The sequence below is a fragment of the Lepisosteus oculatus genome, chromosome 23 (genome assembly GCF_040954835.1).
Source record: "Lepisosteus oculatus isolate fLepOcu1 chromosome 23, fLepOcu1.hap2, whole genome shotgun sequence".
Classification (NCBI taxonomy): Eukaryota; Metazoa; Chordata; class Actinopteri; order Semionotiformes; family Lepisosteidae; genus Lepisosteus; species Lepisosteus oculatus.
In genome coordinates this window covers 2937281-2956253 of record NC_090718.1, presented here as the reverse complement: position 1 = coordinate 2956253, position 18973 = coordinate 2937281, and the positions used below count along the sequence as shown (strand labels likewise).

The following is an 18973-nucleotide window of genomic DNA, read 5'->3' as shown; positions in this document are numbered from 1 at the left end:
AAACTGCAACAGATAATGTGCAAAACACTTTGCTTAAACGGTCATTTTCATGCTTAAAAACGTATATTTTAGTGAATTTCACCACCGTCTGACTCTCAGTAACCACGCTACATTGAGTGGAATTAAGCTCCACTCCCATAAGAATCTGGATCACCCGCCTGCGAGGGCTCGATATTGAAAAGTCACCATTGTCGCTATTAGAGTGACACATCTGTCACGTTACGCCTTTTCACATGTCCGCTATAGCTGCGAGACTAGCAGTCACGAATTGCAAGTCACACACTAATGAAAACCCCCGTGCAATGTAACATTTCGCCTCAACTAAATTCATTAAATGAAAAGGAGATGCAAGGAGTCACAACGCTGTTCAATGGAGATCAGGACGTTTATTTAACAAAAAGGCCTTTTAATTCTACACCTCCTCTGCGCACCCACTCTCTACAATAGGATTTAGAATATTTACATTTGTACATTTTACCCAGCATCGCATTTCAGTATCATTAATAAAAACTACAACTCAATCCCCCCCATTGTGTAAAATAATTATGTCTCCCCCCCTATCGAGCGAACCGGCGCTTTCAAGCGGTGAAAAGGGAAAGTCTGCGCTCTCTCTCGGAAGGGCTGGTGGCTCTTAGAAGAGCCTTTGGGTTTGTAGGAAAGTAACTCGAGGGTCGATCGCTCACTTCTTCTTGGGAGCCGCTTTCTTAGCTTTGGCCGTCTTGGGTTTGGCCACCTTGGGCTTCGCTGCCTTGGCTTTCTTCGGGCTCTTCGCCTTCTTAGGCACCGCTGGCTTCTTGGCCTTCTTGGGGCTCTTGGTCGCCTTCTTGGCCGCTGCGGGCTTCGCGGCTTTCTTGGGCGACTTCTTGGCGGCCGCTGGCTTCTTGGTCGCCGCCTTCTTGGGCGACTTCTTGGCGGCCGCTGGCTTCTTAGCCCCTGCGGGTTTCTTGGCCGCCGGCTTCTTGGCTTTGGCGGCGGCGGCGGCTCTCTTCACGGGCTTGGGCTTGGTCTCCGCCTGCTTCTTGTTGAGCTTGAAGGAGCCCGAGGCGCCGGTGCCCTTGGTCTGCACCAGGGTGCCCTTGGTCACCAGGCTCTTGATGGCCAGCTTGACGCGGGAGTTGTTCTTCTCCACGTCGTAGCCGCCGGCCGCCAGGGACTTCTTCAGGGCGGCCAGGGACACGCCGCTCCGCTCCTTGGAGGCGGACACGGCCTGCAGGATGAGCTCTCCCACGCTGGGGCCCGCTTTCTTGGGCTTGGCGGCGCTCTTCTTCTTGGGCGCCTTGGCCGGCGCGGCGGCGGGGGCCGGAGCGACTTCTTCTGCCATCGCTGCGTCTCTGTCTGCTGTCGGACTGTCTGCGGCTCCGCGCGCAGGCGGAACTTCAAGGCCGCATGAGAACCGTGGAGACTCAACCGCTGCTGCTGCTGCTGCAGCTCCGCTCCGCACAGCCCGCTCGCACTTGTGTTTTCTCCCCGCACAAAACTGCCCCGTGATCCTCACAAATACACAGAATCGATGATCAAATACACCAAATACGGAGAAAACCCCCTGGTCTTTAATATGCAGTTGAGTTACAGATTTTTCTGTACGATAATTCTGACAGAATTGCCCAGAGTCCAAGAACAGCGCACACGAAAGGCGGTGCTCACCCGGCACTTCATCGTCTATTTCTAAAATAAATGTACTTAAACCGTCAGTAAAAATAAAAACAAGGTGTAAATAATACAGTCGAGACTGACGGTCATGTAACCCAATAAGAATGAATTCTGAATTATTTAAAACTGATGATTTATTTTGCTCTATGTTCGGTGTCATTAACACACTCCCGGACTCGCTGTTTCTAAGAAGGAGACGGACAAGTTTTGTCAAATAAGACAGTTTTATCCCCGTGAAATTAGGAGTATTTCGAGTTTTTCCACCGATACGCTTTTATAACATGCCGAACAAGCGTAGTCGTAGTCGCTTTGTTTATCTCAGACATTTTCAAATCAGTTATTTCAAAGGCGATTCTTCAATGGGGCTTTAGTAAAGACCGCGACTCTACCGTCAATATCAACATCCAGATAAGACCTGCGAGGCCGCAGTTTTAGAAGCAACACTAGCATAGCTTTATTTCAAAACGATTATTTCTTAATAATAATAATTAAATAGAAGACCTATACCAACACTGAATTATCCAGACTGTAGAAACATCCTGAGTTTATGTCTTCAGCTGCTCTGAAGAAACGAGCTGTGCCGTCTCTTCCATCTGTATGTTATGCGAGAGGCAAACGGGAAAATCTGCACCCCAGGAACCCCCAAAATCCAAGTACAACAAGACATCGGGTACAGAGAAAACCCTCCGATGTTCAAAACGTGCTTCAACTTCAGCAGACTCTGTGCGGCAGTTTCGACAGAAATGCCCCAAATCCGACAACAGAGCACTCGAAAGGCGGTGCTCATCCGGCACTTTGTCTTGTATTTCAAACTTATAAGATTTTTAAACACCGCTACAAATAGGAATCGTGTGCATGAAATACTGTCAAGACTGGTGGTAAGCTATCACGATAAAAAGCACGTCTGCGATATGAAAATAAATATGATTTTTATTTTGCTCTTTGGGCAGCGTCAGTAACACACTCCAGGAAGCGACGCTTCTAACAAAGGACTAGACCAGTTTCGTAAAACTACCACTTTGATTCCTTGACAAAAGTTCAAATCGCCTATTAGAATATAGTGGAATTGCTGGAATGCATGTATTTCAGATTTTATAAGCCTGTTGAGATTTTTGAATGAGGCCAAATGGAAAATCAGCACACACTGGCGAGCCCGTTTGAATGAAATTGTCCTGACGTGAAAAAAAACAGCCCAGGCAGAGAAGTGGAGCCTGAAATGGTCCTCAGGCTTTTTGTTGTCATTCGGACAATGAAAACGCCCGGTAAATTAAACTACCAAGGCTGTAACCAAGGCGTGGTACAGCGTAATAATCCGCCAGGCACTTGATCAGAGCAAGGGACATTGTAATGACATGTTTTAGAGTGTATGAAAAGCAATATCTGATCATTAAAGCTGAAGGTTGTTCTAAGGACTCCTTTAGAAAGAGAGTGAGGAGGTGTGTGTGACTTAACTCGAGGTGCATTTGGATCGAGCAAATGAAACATTTCCTTTCCCAAAGAGTTGCGGGAGAATGGAGCAACTTGCACACCCTTGCTCTTACCCTGGCTTCAGGAACAATATAGTAAACACTCGGGAACAGCCACAGGCTCTGCTCTGGGAATGGGTCCGATTCATAAAGCATGTTCTATCCTTGATCATTTGTGAAAAAATAATAAAGCTCATGGAAATCTTGTTCCATTGCTTTGAGACTGAAATGCCCTGTAAGAAATGTTGTGTAACCGATTCCTAACAGTCGCCAATTAGAAGCATCGAAGGCAGAAACCTCAATGTGAAACAGAAAGTCATTTATGTCTACAGTCACACTGAATTAGGTATACTGATAACATACTTTAAATGAGGACTAAACTGCCAGAAAGAGACAAAGCGTGCCCCCACTTGTCCTTAAATAACCGTCTGTACTTACAAAATGCTACGCGTAGCGCTCAGTGACAAGGATGTGTTTTCAGAATAATAAGCTGGACCACTGTACAATTTACACATATACGTCTCCACAGAAAAGTCAAATTCAAGAAAGGTGTAAAGGTTATTGCACACTTGGGGCCATAAAAGCGTCGAAAACCGGGAATTGAAGCATTGAGGAAGAAATCATGATTGCTCTTTCACGGACTCTGTGGGTGGCTCTTAAAAGAGCCTTTGGGTTCGCTGATCCGGGACGGGCGGGCCGGGTTTACTTGGAGCTGGTGTACTTGGTGACGGCCTTGGTGCCCTCGGACACGGCGTGCTTGGCCAGCTCTCCGGGCAGCAGCAGGCGCACGGCGGTCTGGATCTCCCGGGAGGTGATGGTGGAGCGCTTGTTGTAGTGCGCCAGGCGGGAGGCCTCGCCGGCGATGCGCTCGAAGATGTCGCTGACGAACGAGTTCATGATGCCCATGGCCTTCGACGAGATGCCGGTGTCCGGGTGCACCTGCTTCAGCACCTTGTACACGTAGATGGCGTAGCTCTCCTTCCTGGTCTTTCTGCGCTTCTTGCCGCCCTTCCCGGCCGTCTTGGTCACGGCTTTCTTGGAGCCCTTCTTGGGAGCGGATTTCGCTGGTTCAGGCATCTTAACTGCACTCTGCGCACACAGTCATGGGAGCTTAGGGCTTCTACAGCCCCCTATTTATAGCGGCCGCGTGCAACTCAGCTCGCTCAGCTCAGAAGGCGGCTCATTGGTCAGCGAGAGAGCTGCTCTCCTATTGGCTGCGCTCTGCGCCAATGAAATTCAAACGGCTGAGCGCCTGAGCCGCTCGCTCTGACTCCAGGCGCCTCTCTCTCCCCTCCGCCCGCGCAAACAAGAACAAAGGGCCGTGTGATCCGTTTAGCACAACGTGCAGATTTATTGAAATCCCGCTCTCATAACGCTTATGTCCCCTACCCTAGAAAAAAATGTCATCGGCGTAAAATGTGCGATTTGTGCAAACTTGGAGTCAAAAGGACTCTGGGTGATATTGTAGGCAACCCCAAAATCACTCTTGAACAACCAACAGCTTTGTATAGCAACACTTTTGAGCTTTGGCACTGCTTTCAAATTAGCCTGAGCTCACGAAACCTTCACACGAGCCCTTCTACAGAATGAATGTAATGAATGTAATTTGATGAATGAATGAATGTAATTTAGTAGCTGAACCCCAGTCGGTTCCCAGGACCGTATTGCAATTTTCTACCATTTTGAACACGTCTAATAAGCGCTCTTAAGATGAAAATGTCTTCAATGAAAGAAACGCAAAGCATGTAAGAATGCGAGTGAGGGGGATGAAAACTATGGGCAGAAAAACGTGTTTCATCCCGTAACGCTATTTTATTAGTTATTTGTTTACAGACTCACAAACAGCTCGCTCTGTACCGCGCATTAAGGTAGGATAGTCAACCTATATTGCGATTACATTTCGAGCTAGACCTTCAAAGTACAGCTTCATTCCACACACAAGCACAAAGATTTCAGCTCTTTTCTGAAAAGGTGGGTGGCTCTTAAAAGAGCCTTTGGGTTGATACGTCGGGGTCCAGTCCGGTAGGGAAGCTCCGCTCCTGTTTAGCCGCCGAAGCCGTACAGGGTGCGGCCCTGGCGCTTCAGCGCGTACACCACGTCCATGGCGGTGACGGTCTTCCTCTTGGCGTGCTCGGTGTAGGTGACGGCGTCGCGGATGACGTTCTCCAGGAACACCTTCAGCACCCCGCGGGTCTCCTCGTAGATCAGCCCGGAGATCCGCTTCACTCCCCCACGGCGAGCCAGGCGGCGGATGGCGGGCTTGGTGATTCCCTGGATGTTGTCGCGGAGAACCTTGCGGTGACGCTTAGCGCCTCCTTTCCCGAGTCCCTTCCCGCCTTTGCCTCTTCCAGACATCTTCTAGTTTTCAGTTAGTGACACGACACACACTGCTGGGCTGCAGCCGCGGCGCTTCTCTTTTCAAGCCTGAGAGCGGACCTGCTTGAGACAGGAGGCGCGCTGACACACGAGCCCGCCTCCTCTCCGACCGCAGCAGCAGCCCAGACTGCACAGGAACCCCTTCCCTGCCGGAGAGCTCTCCACCACAGCAACTTTAAACAGGCTACACTTCGAAATTGTCATGATTACTTCCCTAACCAACGGCATTGTAGGATTGTGCAAATTCTCCCCACGTGGTTTGAATGCTTGACCCTGGACTCGAGAAAAGCCCAGTCTTATCGAGCGCTAGCAATACAGGATAGTCGGTGCTGCAGCACGTTTTTGACTTGCAGTTTTTCTTACAGGGTAAAACTTTAGAGCAAAGGAAACCTAAACCCATACCACACCGACAGCATTAAGAAATGTGTCAATACCGAACCCACGTATCTAGGAAGAACGATATCGAATTCAGAATCCATTGCACATGTGAGGTGCTCTTTTCTGAACCAAAACGCCCCATACGGAACAGAAAATACAACATACTACGGTGTATGGATTATGAACTGTACTCAGACTTTAATCACTGTAGGAATAAATCCGTCATTCATGTTTAATCACCTACTAAACCGAGGTGCCTGAATGCCGGAAACCGAAGAATCTAAGAAATTAGGGGGGTCAATTTTGTGTTCAACTGTAACACGGTACAATAAAGTACAGGACATCAGCAGTGAAATATTTGATCTTTTTTATATTTTTGTGGTGATTCTTAAAAGAGCCTTTGTGTTCAAGGGGAAAGATCCTGCAGCAGGCGGCCCGTGTCTAAGCGCGCTCCCCGCCAAACACCGGAAAATAAAATTAAGAGTAGCGGAAGGGGTTTTAATGCCAATCGCTCTTGTGTCATTAAAATAGTCTCATGCATTTGAACACTTTCAAATGTGGATATGAATGCTGAAAAACTAATTTAGAGCAAAAGGGGAGACGTGTGTCGCTGGTTTACTGCAGCAGTGTAGTCGTGTAGGGGGGCTTTTACACGAGGGGGTAGAAAACCGCTTCTCGGTCGGGATTTCACCTATTAGCTAACCAAACGAGAATTGTGCCTCGTACAGACTATAATGGAATAATGTGACCCTCTCGAGTGTTGTGGTGGCTCTTAAAAGAGCCTTTGTGTTCAAGGGAAAAGATGCTGCAGCAGGCGGTCCGTGTCTAAGCGCGCTCCCCGCGGATGCGGCGGGCCAGCTGGATGTCTTTGGGCATGATGGTCACCCTCTTGGCGTGGATGGCGCACAGGTTGGTGTCCTCGAAGAGCCCCACCAGGTAAGCCTCGCTGGCCTCCTGCAGAGCCATGACGGCGGAGCTCTGGAAGCGCAGGTCGGTCTTGAAGTCCTGGGCGATCTCTCTCACCAGGCGCTGGAAGGGCAGCTTGCGGATCAGCAGCTCGGTGGACTTCTGGTAGCGGCGGATCTCCCGCAGAGCCACGGTGCCGGGCCTGTAGCGGTGGGGCTTCTTCACGCCGCCGGTGGCGGGGGCGCTCTTGCGGGCAGCCTTGGTGGCCAGCTGCTTCCTGGGCGCCTTGCCGCCGGTGGACTTGCGAGCGGTCTGCTTGGTTCTCGCCATCTTCCTCGCTGCTCTTCACAATCAGCACTGTACTGAGAGCAGCAGCCCGCACTCGGGTTTATATGCGCAGGCAGCCCCGTCCTGATTGGCTGAAGGGCCCCGGGAGCCTCTCGCTGATTGGATACTTTGAGAAGGAGCGCGCAGTTCATACACCCTCTCTGATCTTCTTTGTTTTGTCAAATCAAAGTACAAAGGCGTTTTTATACCTAGAAATCAATAACCTGTCAAGGACCTTGATTTCTTTTAACTATAATAATCCAGGACAAGAATATACTTCCATCAAATCATGAAATCGTATAATTGACTAGAACGAAGTTAAATCACATATATATTGCAATGGAAAAGGTCATCCTGTGACTCGGGGGAGGAGTGTTGTGCTGAGGGACCCCGATTTCTGTTGAACTTTACAGCTCGTTATGCAATAATAAAAATGTGATAGAATTATGTGAATGAAGAGAACAATCTTCTAAACCCCATGACAAGTACTACAAGGAACCCGGTTTGCTCTGCTCGTTTAGAATTAAAAGGCGAAAATCTACTTGAACGAACTGAACAAAGAATGATTGTATGAACTGTCTTGCGAGCGCAACAGAAATCGCTCGTCCACACAGCGGCTGTGATTCTGAGCCACAGACATCACTGCTAAAACCTCAGGGGGAAAACACACGTGCTTCGACCCGTGTATAAATATTGCACTCATATTAATAAAAACAAGAACTCGCTCATTTGAAGAGGCTGTGGGTGGCTCTTAAAAGAGCCTTTGTTTTCCGGGTCAGTCGGAGGTCTCTGCCGGGCTGTTTACTTGCTCTTGGCCGGCTTCTCGGTCTTCTTGGGCAGCAGCACCGCCTGGATGTTGGGCAGCACGCCGCCCTGCGCGATGGTCACGCCGCCCAGCAGCTTGTTCAGCTCCTCGTCGTTGCGGACGGCCAGCTGCAGGTGCCGGGGGATGATGCGGGTCTTCTTGTTGTCCCGGGCGGCGTTGCCAGCCAGCTCCAGGATCTCGGCGGTCAGGTACTCCAGCACCGCGGCCAGATACACCGGGGCTCCGGCGCCGACCCGCTCGGCATAGTTTCCCTTGCGCAGCAGCCGGTGGACACGGCCCACAGGGAACTGCAGTCCGGCCCTGGAAGAGCGAGTCTTGGCCTTGGCTCTGGCCTTACCGCCGGTCTTTCCTCTGCCGCTCATCTTGCACTGTCAAGCTCGTCTGAAGAAAACTGCTAACAATGATCGCAACTTGTCTGCCGCCCCGCTTTTGAAGAGTCGCGGCTGAACGTGATTGGATGGACGGGAACAAGCTCTCCACCCAATCAGAGATCAGTGCTGCCAAGCAGCGCTCTCGGTCTCCACCAATCAACAGGCAGGAGGGAAACTCGGACTCTGAACACAGAGCGCGGCTCTGCTGCCGAGGCCGAGTGAGAAAATATGTGTTTTTCAGTTTCAACCGTATTAGCATTATTCTCATACACAGGTATATGGAATAGCGAAATGCGATTTAGCTAGCTCTCAGACGGTAAGTGGTAAAAAAACAACAATACAGTTGCATAAGAAAAGACAGAGACAACAGGCCATGTGCAGAACAGGCGATTAGCAAAACTGCAACAGATAATGTGCAAAACACTTTGCTTAAACGGTCATTTTCATGCTTAAAAACATGTATATTTTAGTGAATTTCACCACCGTCTGACTCTCAGTAACCACGCTATCTTGAGTGGAATTAAGCTCCACTCCCATAAGAATCTGGATCACCCGCCTGCGAGGGCTCGATATTGAAAAGTCACCATTGTCGCTATTAGAGTGACACATCTGTCACGTTACGCCTTTTCACATGTCCGCTATAGCTGCGAGACTAGCAGTCACGAATTGCAAGTCACACACTAATGAAAACCCCCGTGCAATGTAACAATGTAACATTTCGCCTCAACTAAATTCATTAAATGAAAAGGAGATGCAAGGAGTCACAACGCTGTTCAATGGAGATCAGGACGTTTATTTAACAAAAAGGCCTTTTAATTCTACACCTCCTCTGCGCACCCACTCTCTACAATAGTATTAATATTTACATTTGTACATTTTACCCAGCATCGCATTTCAGTATAATTTTGAAAAACTACAACCCAGTCCCTCTCCTTCTGTAAAATAATGATTTCTCCCCCCATATCGAGCGAACCGGGGCTTTCAAGCGGTGAAAAGGAAAGTCTGCGCTCTCTCTCGGAAGGGCTGGTGGCTCTTAGAAGAGCCTTTGGGTTTGTAGGAAATTAACTCGGGGGTCGATCGCTCACTTCTTCTTGGGAGCCGCTTTCTTAGCTTTGGCCGTCTTGGGTTTGGCCACCTTGGGCTTCGCTGCCTTGGCTTTCTTCGGGCTCTTCGCCTTCTTAGGCGCCGCTGGCTTCTTGGCCTTCTTGGGGCTCTTGGTCGCCTTCTTGGCCGCTGCGGGCTTCGCGGCTTTCTTGGGCGACTTCTTGGCGGCCGCTGGCTTCTTGGTCGCCGCCTTCTTGGGCGACTTCTTGGCGGCCGCTGGCTTCTTAGCCGCTGCGGGTTTCTTGGCCGCCGGCTTCTTGGCTTTGGCGGCGGCGGCGGCGGCTTTCTTCACGGGCTTGGGCTTGGTCTCCGCCTGCTTCTTGTTGAGCTTGAAGGAGCCCGAGGCGCCGGTGCCCTTGGTCTGCACCAGGGTGCCCTTGGTCACCAGGCTCTTGATGGCCAGCTTGACGCGGGAGTTGTTCTTCTCCACGTCGTAGCCGCCGGCCGCCAGGGACTTCTTCAGGGCGGCCAGGGACACGCCGCTCCGCTCCTTGGAGGCGGACACGGCCTGCAGGATGAGCTCTCCCACGCTGGGGCCCGCTTTCTTGGGCTTGGCGGCGCTCTTCTTCTTGGGCGCCTTGGCCGGCGCGGCGGCGGGGGCCGGAGCGACTTCTTCTGCCATCGCTGCGTCTCTGTCTGCTGTCGGACTGTCTGCGGCTCCGCGCGCAGGCGGAACTTCAAGGCCGCATGAGAACCGTGGAGACTCAACCGCTGCTGCTGCTGCAGCTCCGCTCCGCACAGCCCGCTCGCACTTGTGTTTTCTCCCCGCACCAAACTGCCCCGTGATCCTCACAGATACACCGAATCGATGATCAAATACACCAAATACGGAGAAAACCCCCTGGTCTTTAATATGCAGTTGAGTTACAGATTTTTCTGTACGATAATTCTGACAGAATTGCCCAGAGTCCAACAACAGCGCACACGAAAGGCGGTGCTCACCCGGCACTTCATCGTCTATTTCTAAAATAAATGTACTTAAACCGTCAGTAAAGATAAAAACAAGGTGTAAATAATACAGTCGAGACTGACGGTCATGTAACCCAATAAGAATGAATTCTGAATTATTTAAAACTGATGATTTATTTTGCTCTATGTTCGGTGTCATTAACACACTCCCGGACTCGCTGTTTCTAAGAAGGAGACGGACAAGTTTTGTCAAATAAGACAGTTTTATCCCCGTGAAATGAGGAGTATTTCGAGTTTTTCCACCGATACGCTTTTATAACATGCCGAACAAGCGTAGTCGTAGTCGCTTTGTTTATCTCAGACATTTTCAAATCAGTTATTTCAAAGGCGATTCTTCAATGGGGCTTTAGTAAAGACCGCGACTCTACCGTCAATACCAACATCCAGATAAGACCTGCGAGGCAGCAGTTTTAGAAGCAACACTAGCATAGCTTTATTTCAAAACGATTATTTCTTGATAATAATAATTAAATAGAAGACCTATACCAACACTGAATTATCCAGACTGTAGAAACGTCCTGAGTTTATGTCTTCAGCTGCTCTGAAGAAACGAGCTGTGCCGTCTCTTCCATCTGTATGTTATGCGAGAGGCAAACGGGAAAATCTGCACCCCAGGAACCCCCAAAATCCAAGTACAACAAGACATCGGGTACAGAGAAAAACCTCCGATGTTCAAAACGTGCTTCAACTTCAGCAGACTCTGTGCGGCAGTTTCGACAGAAATGCCCCAAATCCGACAACAGAGCACTCGAAAGGCGGTGCTCATCCGGCACTTTGTCTTGTATTTCAAACTTATAAGATTTTTAAACACCGCTACAAATAGGAATCGTGTGCATGAAATACTGTCAAGACTGGTGGTAAGCTATCACGATAAAAAGCACGTCTGCGATATGAAAATAAATATGATTTTTATTTTGCTCTTTGGGCAGCGTCAGTAACACACTCCAGGAAGCGACGCTTCTAACACAGGACTAGACCAGTTTCGTAAAACTACCACTTTGATTCCTTGACAAAAGTTCAAATCGCCTATTAGAATATAGTGGAATTGCTGGAATGCATGTATTTCAGATTTTATAAGCCTGTTGAGATTTTTGAATGAGGCCAAATGGAAAATCAGCACACACTGGCGAACCCGTTTGAATGAAATTGTCCTGACGTGAAAAAAAACAGCCCAGGCAGAGAAGTGGAGCCTGAAATGGTCCTCAGGCTTTTTGTTGTCATTCGGACAATGAAAACGCCCGGTAAATTAAACTACCAAGGCTGTAACCAAGGCGTGGTACAGCGTAATAATCCGCCAGGCACTTGATCAGAGCAAGGGACATTGTAATGACATGTTTTAGAGTGTATGAAAAGCAATATCTGATCATTAAAGCTGAAGGTTGTTCTAAGGACTCCTTTAGAAAGAGAGTGAGGAGGTGTGTGTGACTTAACTCGAGGTGCATTTGGATCGAGCAAATGAAACATTTCCTTTCCCAAAGAGTTGCGGGAGAATGGAGCAACTTGCACACCCTTGCTCTTACCCTGGCTTCAGGAACAATATAGTAAACACTCGGGAACAGCCACAGGCTCTGCTCTGGGAATGGGTCCGATTCATAAAACATGTTCTATCCTTGATCATTGGTGAAAAAATAATAAAGCTCATGGAAATCTCGTTCCATTGCTTTGAGACTGAAATGCCCTGTAAGAAATGTTGTGTAACCGATTCCTAACAGTCGCCAATTAGAAGCATCGAAGGCAGAAACCTCAATGTGAAACAGAAAGTCATTTATGTCTACAGTCACACTGAATTAGGTAGACTGATAACATACTTTAAATGAGGACTAAACTGCCAGAAAGAGACAAAGCGTGCCCCCACTTGTCCTTAAATAACCGTCTGTACTTACAAAATGCTACGCGTAGAGCTCAGTGACAAGGATGTGTTTTCAGAATAATAAGCTGGACCACTGTACAACTTACACATATACGTCTCCACAGAAAAGTCAAATTCAAGAAAGGTGTAAAGGTTATTGCACACTTGGGGCCATAAAAGCGTCGAAAACCGGGAATTGAAGCATTGAGGAAGAAATCATGATTGCTCTTTCACGGACTCTGTGGGTGGCTCTTAAAAGAGCCTTTGGGTTTGTAGATCCGGGACGGGCGGGCCGGGTTTACTTGGAGCTGGTGTACTTGGTGACGGCCTTGGTGCCCTCGGACACGGCGTGCTTGGCCAGCTCTCCGGGCAGCAGCAGGCGCACGGCGGTCTGGATCTCCCGGGAGGTGATGGTGGAGCGCTTGTTGTAGTGCGCCAGGCGGGAGGCCTCGCCGGCGATGCGCTCGAAGATGTCGCTGACGAACGAGTTCATGATGCCCATGGCCTTCGACGAGATGCCGGTGTCCGGGTGCACCTGCTTCAGCACCTTGTACACGTAGATGGCGTAGCTCTCCTTCCTGGTCTTTCTGCGCTTCTTGCCGCCCTTCCCGGCCGTCTTGGTCACGGCTTTCTTGGAACCCTTCTTGGGAGCGGATTTCGCTGGTTCAGGCATCTTAACTGCACTCTGCGCACACAGTCATGGGAGCTTAGGGCTTCTACAGCCCCCTATTTATAGCGGCCGCGTGCAACTCAGCTCGCTCAGCTCAGAAGGCGGCTCATTGGTCAGCGAGAGAGCTGCTCTCCTATTGGCTGCGCTCTGCGCCAATGAAATTCAAACGGCTGAGCGCCTGAGCCGCTCGCTCTGACTCCAGGCGCCTCTCTCTCCCCTCCGCCCGCGCAAACAAGAACAAAGGGCCGTGTGATCCGTTTAGCACAACGTGCAGATTTATTGAAATCCCGCTCTCATAACGCTTATGTCCCCTACCCTAGAAAAAAATGTCATCGGCGTAAAATGTGCGATTTGTGCAAACTTGGAGTCAAAAGGACTCTGGGTGATATTGTAGGCAACCCCAAAATCACTCTTGAACAACCAACAGCTTTGTATAGCAACACTTTTGAGCTTTGGCACTGCTTTCAAATTAGCCTGAGCTCACGAAACCTTCACACGAGCCCTTCTACAGAATGAATGTAATGAATGTAATTTGATGAATGAATGAATGTAATTTAGTAGCTGAACCCCAGTCGGTTCCCAGGACCGTATTGCAATTTTCTACCATTTTGAACACGTCTAATAAGCGCTCTTAAGATGAAAATGTCTTCAATGAAAGAAACGCAAAGCATGTAAGAATGCGAGTGAGGGGGATGAAAACTATGGGCAGAAAAACGTGTTTCATCCCGTAACGCTATTTTATTAGTTATTTGTTTACAGACTCACAAACAGCTCGCTCTGTACCGCGCATTAAGGTAGGATAGTCAACCTATATTGCGATTACATTTCGAGCTAGACCTTCAAAGTACAGCTTCATTCCACACACAAGCACAAAGATTTCAGCTCTTGGATACTTTGAGAAGGAGCGCGCAGTTCATACACCCTCTCCGGTCTTCTTTGTTTTGTCAAATCAAAGTATAAAGGCGTTTTTATACCTAGAAATCAATAACCTGTCAAGGACCTTGATTTCTTTTAACTATAATAATCCAGGACAAGAATATACTTCCATCAAATCATGAAATCGTATAATTGACTAGAACGAAGTTAAATCACATATATATTGCAATGGAAAAGGTCATCCTGTGACTCGGGGGAGGAGTGTTGTGCTGAGGGACCCCGATTTTTGTTGAACTTTACAGCTCGTTATGCAATAATAAAAATGTGATAGAATAATGTGAATGAAGAGAACAAATCTTCTAAACCCCATGACAAGTACTACAAGGAACCCGGTTTACTCTGCTCGTTTAGAATGAAAAGGCGAAAATCTACTTGAACGAACTGAACAAAGAAAATGATTGTATGAACTGTCTTGCGAGCGCAACGGAAATCGCTCGTCCACACAGCGGCTGTGATTCTGAGCCACAGACATCACTGCTAAAACCTCAGGGGGAAAACACACGTGCTTCGACCCGTGTATAAATATTGCACTCATATTAATAAAAACAAGAACTCGCTCATTTGAAGAGGCTGTGGGTGGCTCTTAAAAGAGCCTTTGTTTTCCGGGTCAGTCGGAGGTCTCTGCCGGGCTGTTTACTTGCTCTTGGCCGGCTTCTCGGTCTTCTTGGGCAGCAGCACCGCCTGGATGTTGGGCAGCACGCCGCCCTGCGCGATGGTCACGCCGCCCAGCAGCTTGTTCAGCTCCTCGTCGTTGCGGACGGCCAGCTGCAGGTGCCGGGGGATGATGCGGGTCTTCTTGTTGTCCCGGGCGGCGTTGCCAGCCAGCTCCAGGATCTCGGCGGTCAGGTACTCCAGCACCGCGGCCAGATACACCGGGGCTCCGGCGCCGACCCGCTCGGCATAGTTTCCCTTGCGCAGCAGCCGGTGGACACGGCCCACAGGGAACTGCAGTCCGGCCCTGGAAGAGCGAGTCTTGGCCTTGGCTCTGGCCTTACCGCCGGTCTTTCCTCTGCCGCTCATCTTGCACTGTCAAGCTCGTCTGAAGAAAACTGCTAACAATGATCACAACTTGTCTGCCGCCCCGCTTTTGAAGAGTCGCGGCTGAACGTGATTGGATGGACGGGAACAAGCTCTCCACCCAATCAGAGATCAGTGCTGCCAAGCGGCGCTCTCGGTCTCCACCAATCAACAGGCAGGAGGGAAATTCGGACTCTGAACACAGAGCGCGGCTCTGCTGCCGAGGCCGAGTGAGAAAATATGTGTTTTTCAGTTTCAACCGTATTAGCATTATTCTCATACACAGGTATATGGAATAGCGAAATGCGATTTAGCTAGCTCTCAGACGGTAAGTGGTAAAAAAACAACAATACAGTTGCATAAGAAAAGACAGAGACAACAGGCCATGTGCAGAACAGGCGATTAGCAAAACTGCAACAGATAATGTGCAAAACACTTTGCTTAAACGGTCATTTTCATGCTTAAAAACATGTATATTTTAGTGAATTTCACCACCGTCTGACTCTCAGTAACCACGCTACCTTGAGTGGAATTAAGCTCAACTGCCATAAGAATCTGGATCACCCGCCTGCGAGGGCTCGATATTAGGCCCTCAGGCTTTTTGTTGTCATTCGGACAATGAAAACGCCCGGTAAATTAAACTACCAAGGCTGTAACCAAGGCGTGGTACAGCGTAATAATCCGCCAGGCACTTGATCAGAGCAAGGGACATTGTAATGACATGTTTTAGAGTGTTTAAGACATGTTTAAGAATCTGGATCACCCGCCTGCGAGGGCTCGATATTGAAAAGTCACCATTGTCGCTATTAGAGTGACACATCTGTCACGTTACGCCTTTTCACATGTCCGCTATAGCTGCGAGACTAGCAGTCACGAATTGCAAGTCACACACTAATGAAAACCCCCGTGCAATGTAACAATGTAACATTTCGCCTCAACTAAATTCATTAAATGAAAAGGAGATGCAAGGAGTCACAACGCTGTTCAATGGAGATCAGGACGTTTATTTAACAAAAAGGCCTTTTAATTCTACACCTCCTCTGCGCACCCACTCTCTACAATAGTATTTAGAATATTTACATTTGTACATTTTACCCAGCATCGCATTTCAGTATCATTAATAAAAACTACAACTCAATCCCCCCCATTGTGTAAAATAATTATGTCTCCCCCCCTATCGAGCGAACCGGCGCTTTCAAGCGGTGAAAAGGGAAAGTCTGCGCTCTCTCTCGGAAGGGCTGGTGGCTCTTAGAAGAGCCTTTGGGTTTGTAGGAAAGTAACTCGAGGGTCGATCGCTCACTTCTTCTTGGGAGCCGCTTTCTTAGCTTTGGCCGTCTTGGGTTTGGCCACCTTGGGCTTCGCTGCCTTGGCTTTCTTCGGGCTCTTCGCCTTCTTAGGCGCCGCTGGCTTCTTGGCCTTCTTGGGGCTCTTGGTCGCCTTCTTGGCCGCTGCGGGCTTCGCGGCTTTCTTGGGCGACTTCTTGGCGGCCGCTGGCTTCTTGGTCGCCGCCTTCTTGGGCGACTTATTGGCGGCCGCTGGCTTCTTAGCCGCTGCGGGTTTCTTGGCCGCCGGCTTCTTGGCTTTGGCGGCGGCGGTGGCTTTCTTCGCGGGCTTGGGCTTGGTCTCCGCCTGCTTCTTGTTGAGCTTGAAGGAGCCCGAGGCGCCGGTGCCCTTGGTCTGCACCAGGGTGCCCTTGGTCACCAGGCTCTTGATGGCCAGCTTGACGCGGGAGTTGTTCTTCTCCACGTCGTAGCCGCCGGCCGCCAGGGACTTCTTCAGGGCGGCCAGGGACACGCCGCTCCGCTCCTTGGAGGCGGACACGGCCTGCAGGATGAGCTCTCCCACGCTGGGGCCCGCTTTCTTGGGCTTGGCGGCGCTCTTCTTCTTGGGCGCCTTGGCCGGCGCGGCGGCGGGGGCCGGAGCGACTTCTTCTGCCATCGCTGCGTCTCTGTCTGCTGTCGGACTGTCTGCGGCTCCGCGCGCAGGCGGAACTTCAAGGCCGCATGAGAACCGTGGAGACTCAACCGCTGCTGCTGCTGCAGCTCCGCTCCGCACAGCCCGCTCGCACTTGTGTTTTCTCCCCGCACAAAACTGCCCCGTAATCCTCACAGATACACCGAATCGATTATCAAATACACGAAGTACGGAGAAAACCCCCTGGTCTTTAATATGCAGTTGAGTTACAGATTTTTCTGTACGATAATTCTGACAGAATTGCCCAGAGTCCAAGAACAGCGCACACGAAAGGCGGTGCTCACCCGGCACTTCATCGTCTATTTCTAAAATAAATGTACTTAAACCGTCAGTAAAGATAAAAACAAGGTGTAAATAATACAGTCGAGACTGACGGTCATGTAACCCAATAAGAATGAATTCTGAATTATTTAAAACTGATGATTTATTTTGCTCTATGTTCGGTGTCATTAACACACTCCCGGACTCGCTGTTTCTAAGAAGGAGACGGACAAGTTTTGTCAAATAAGACAGTTTTATCCCCGTGAAATTAGGAGTATTTCGAGTTTTTCCACCGATACGCTTTAATAACATGCCGAACAAGCGTAGTCGTAGTCGCTTTGTTTATCTCATCAATTTTCAAATCAGTTATTTCAAAGGCGATTCTTCAATGGGGCTTTAGTAAAGACCGCGACTCTACCGTCAATACCAACATCCAGATAAGACCTGCGAGGCAGCAGTTTTAGAAGCAACACTAGCATAGCTTTATTTCAAAACGATTATTTCTTGATAATAATAATTAAATAGAAGACCTATACCAACACTGAATTATCCAGACTGTAGAAACATCCTGAGTTTATGTCTTCAGCTGCTCTGAAGAAACGAGCTGTGCCGTCTCTTCCATCTGTATGTTATGCGAGAGGCAAACGGGAAAATCTGCACCCCAGGAACCCCCAAAATCCAAGTACAACAAGACATCGGGTACAGAGAAAAACCTCCGATGTTCAAAACGTGCTTCAACTTCAGCAGACTCTGTGCGGCAGTTTCGACAGAAATGCCCCAAATCCGACAACAGAGCACTCGAAAGGCGGTGCTCATCCGGCACTTTGTCTTGTATTTCAAACTTATAAGATTTTTAAACACCGCTACAAATAGGAATCGTGTGCATGAAATACTGTCAAGACTGGTGGTAAGCTATCACGATAAAAAGCACGTCTGCGATATGAAAATAAATATGATTTTTATTTTGCTCTTTGGGCAGCGTCAGTAACACACTCCAGGAAGCGACGCTTCTAACACAGGACTAGACCAGTTTCGTAAAACTACCACTTTGATTCCTTGACAAAAGTTCAAATCGCCTATTAGAATATAGTGGAATTGCTGGAATGCATGTATTTCAGATTTTATAAGCCTGTTGAGATTTTTGAATGAGGCCAAATGGAAAATCAGCACACACTGGCGAACCCGTTTGAATGAAATTGTCCTGACGTGAAAAAAAACAGCCCAGGCAGAGAAGTGGAGCCTGAAATGGTCCTCAGGCTTTTTGTTGTCATTCGGACAATGAAAACGCCCGGTAAATTAAACTACCAAGGCTGTAACCAAGGCGTGGTACAGCGTAATAATCCGCCAGGCACTTGATCAGAGCAAGGGACATTGTAATGACATGTTTTAGAGTGTATGAAAAGCAATATCTGATCATTAAAGCTGAAGGTTGTTCTAAGGACTCCTTTAGAAAGAGAGTGAGGAGGTGTGTGTGACTTAACTCGAGGTGCATTTGGATCGAGCAAATGAAACATTTCCTTTCCCAAAGAGTTGCGGGAGAATGGAGCAACTTGCACACCCTTGCTCTTACCCTGGCTTCAGGAACAATATAGTAAACACTCGGGAACAGCCACAGGCTCTGCTCTGGGAATGGGTCCGATTCATAAAACATGTTCTATCCTTGATCATTGGTGAAAAAATAATAAAGCTCATGGAAATCTCGTTTCATTGCTTTGAGACTGAAATGCCTTGTAAGAAATGTTGTGTAACCGATTCCTAACAGTCGCCAATTAGAAGCATCGAAGGCAGAAACCTCAATGTGAAACAGAAAGTCATTTATGTCCACAGTCACACTGAATTAGGTATACTGATAACATACTTTAAATGAGGACTAAACTGCCAGAAAGAGACAAA

The 18973-nt window shown here is 48.7% G+C and overlaps 7 protein-coding genes and 1 pseudogene across 7 annotated transcripts; all 8 read right to left on the bottom strand.

The window, feature by feature from the left end:
• Positions 1–431: 431 nt before the first annotated feature.
• On the bottom strand, positions 432–1375 carry LOC138224694 (histone H1-like). Its single transcript, XM_069182688.1, has one exon. The coding sequence runs from the start codon at positions 1319–1321 to the stop codon at positions 680–682; it is 642 nt and encodes a 213-aa protein (XP_069038789.1). The 5' UTR covers positions 1322–1375; the 3' UTR covers positions 432–679.
• Positions 1376–3750: 2375 nt separating this feature from the next.
• Positions 3751–4203, bottom strand: LOC138224616 (histone H2B 1/2). The gene has a single exon (XM_069182562.1). The coding sequence runs from the start codon at positions 4191–4193 to the stop codon at positions 3819–3821; it is 375 nt and encodes a 124-aa protein (XP_069038663.1). The 5' UTR covers positions 4194–4203; the 3' UTR covers positions 3751–3818.
• An 888-nt stretch (positions 4204–5091) lies between these two features.
• On the bottom strand, positions 5092–5491 carry LOC138224740 (histone H4). Its single transcript, XM_069182776.1, has one exon. It carries the CDS (start codon positions 5469–5471, stop codon positions 5160–5162), a length of 312 nt encoding a protein of 103 aa, XP_069038877.1. The 5' UTR covers positions 5472–5491; the 3' UTR covers positions 5092–5159.
• Positions 5492–6630: 1139 nt separating this feature from the next.
• Positions 6631–7157, bottom strand: LOC138224755 (histone H3). Its single transcript, XM_069182798.1, has one exon. The coding sequence runs from the start codon at positions 7104–7106 to the stop codon at positions 6696–6698; it is 411 nt and encodes a 136-aa protein (XP_069038899.1). The 5' UTR covers positions 7107–7157; the 3' UTR covers positions 6631–6695.
• Positions 7158–7880: 723 nt separating this feature from the next.
• Positions 7881–14862, bottom strand: LOC138224756 (histone H2AX-like; annotated as a pseudogene).
• On the bottom strand, positions 9158–10129 carry LOC138224754 (histone H1-like). Its single transcript, XM_069182797.1, has one exon. The coding sequence runs from the start codon at positions 10024–10026 to the stop codon at positions 9382–9384; it is 645 nt and encodes a 214-aa protein (XP_069038898.1). The 5' UTR covers positions 10027–10129; the 3' UTR covers positions 9158–9381.
• LOC138224621 (histone H2B 1/2) lies at positions 12123–12895 on the bottom strand. The gene has a single exon (XM_069182567.1). The coding sequence runs from the start codon at positions 12893–12895 to the stop codon at positions 12521–12523; it is 375 nt and encodes a 124-aa protein (XP_069038668.1). The 3' UTR covers positions 12123–12520.
• Positions 14863–15828: 966 nt separating the features above from the next.
• Positions 15829–16901, bottom strand: LOC138224580 (histone H1-like). The gene has a single exon (XM_069182502.1). The coding sequence runs from the start codon at positions 16781–16783 to the stop codon at positions 16142–16144; it is 642 nt and encodes a 213-aa protein (XP_069038603.1). The 5' UTR covers positions 16784–16901; the 3' UTR covers positions 15829–16141.
• Between the last annotated feature and the right edge of the window lie 2072 nt (positions 16902–18973).

Bases quoted from the DNA above. Each gene is read 5' to 3' on its own strand.
- LOC138224740 (XM_069182776.1), bottom strand. From the start codon at position 5,471: ATGTCTGGAAGAGGCAAAGGCGGGAAGGGACTCGGGAAAGGAGGCGCT.
- LOC138224621 (XM_069182567.1), bottom strand. From the start codon at position 12,895: ATGCCTGAACCAGCGAAATCCGCTCCCAAGAAGGGTTCCAAGAAAGCC.
- LOC138224580 (XM_069182502.1), bottom strand. From the start codon at position 16,783: ATGGCAGAAGAAGTCGCTCCGGCCCCCGCCGCCGCGCCGGCCAAGGCG.
- LOC138224755 (XM_069182798.1), bottom strand. From the start codon at position 7,106: ATGGCGAGAACCAAGCAGACCGCTCGCAAGTCCACCGGCGGCAAGGCG.
- LOC138224694 (XM_069182688.1), bottom strand. From the start codon at position 1,321: ATGGCAGAAGAAGTCGCTCCGGCCCCCGCCGCCGCGCCGGCCAAGGCG.
- LOC138224754 (XM_069182797.1), bottom strand. From the start codon at position 10,026: ATGGCAGAAGAAGTCGCTCCGGCCCCCGCCGCCGCGCCGGCCAAGGCG.
- LOC138224616 (XM_069182562.1), bottom strand. From the start codon at position 4,193: ATGCCTGAACCAGCGAAATCCGCTCCCAAGAAGGGCTCCAAGAAAGCC.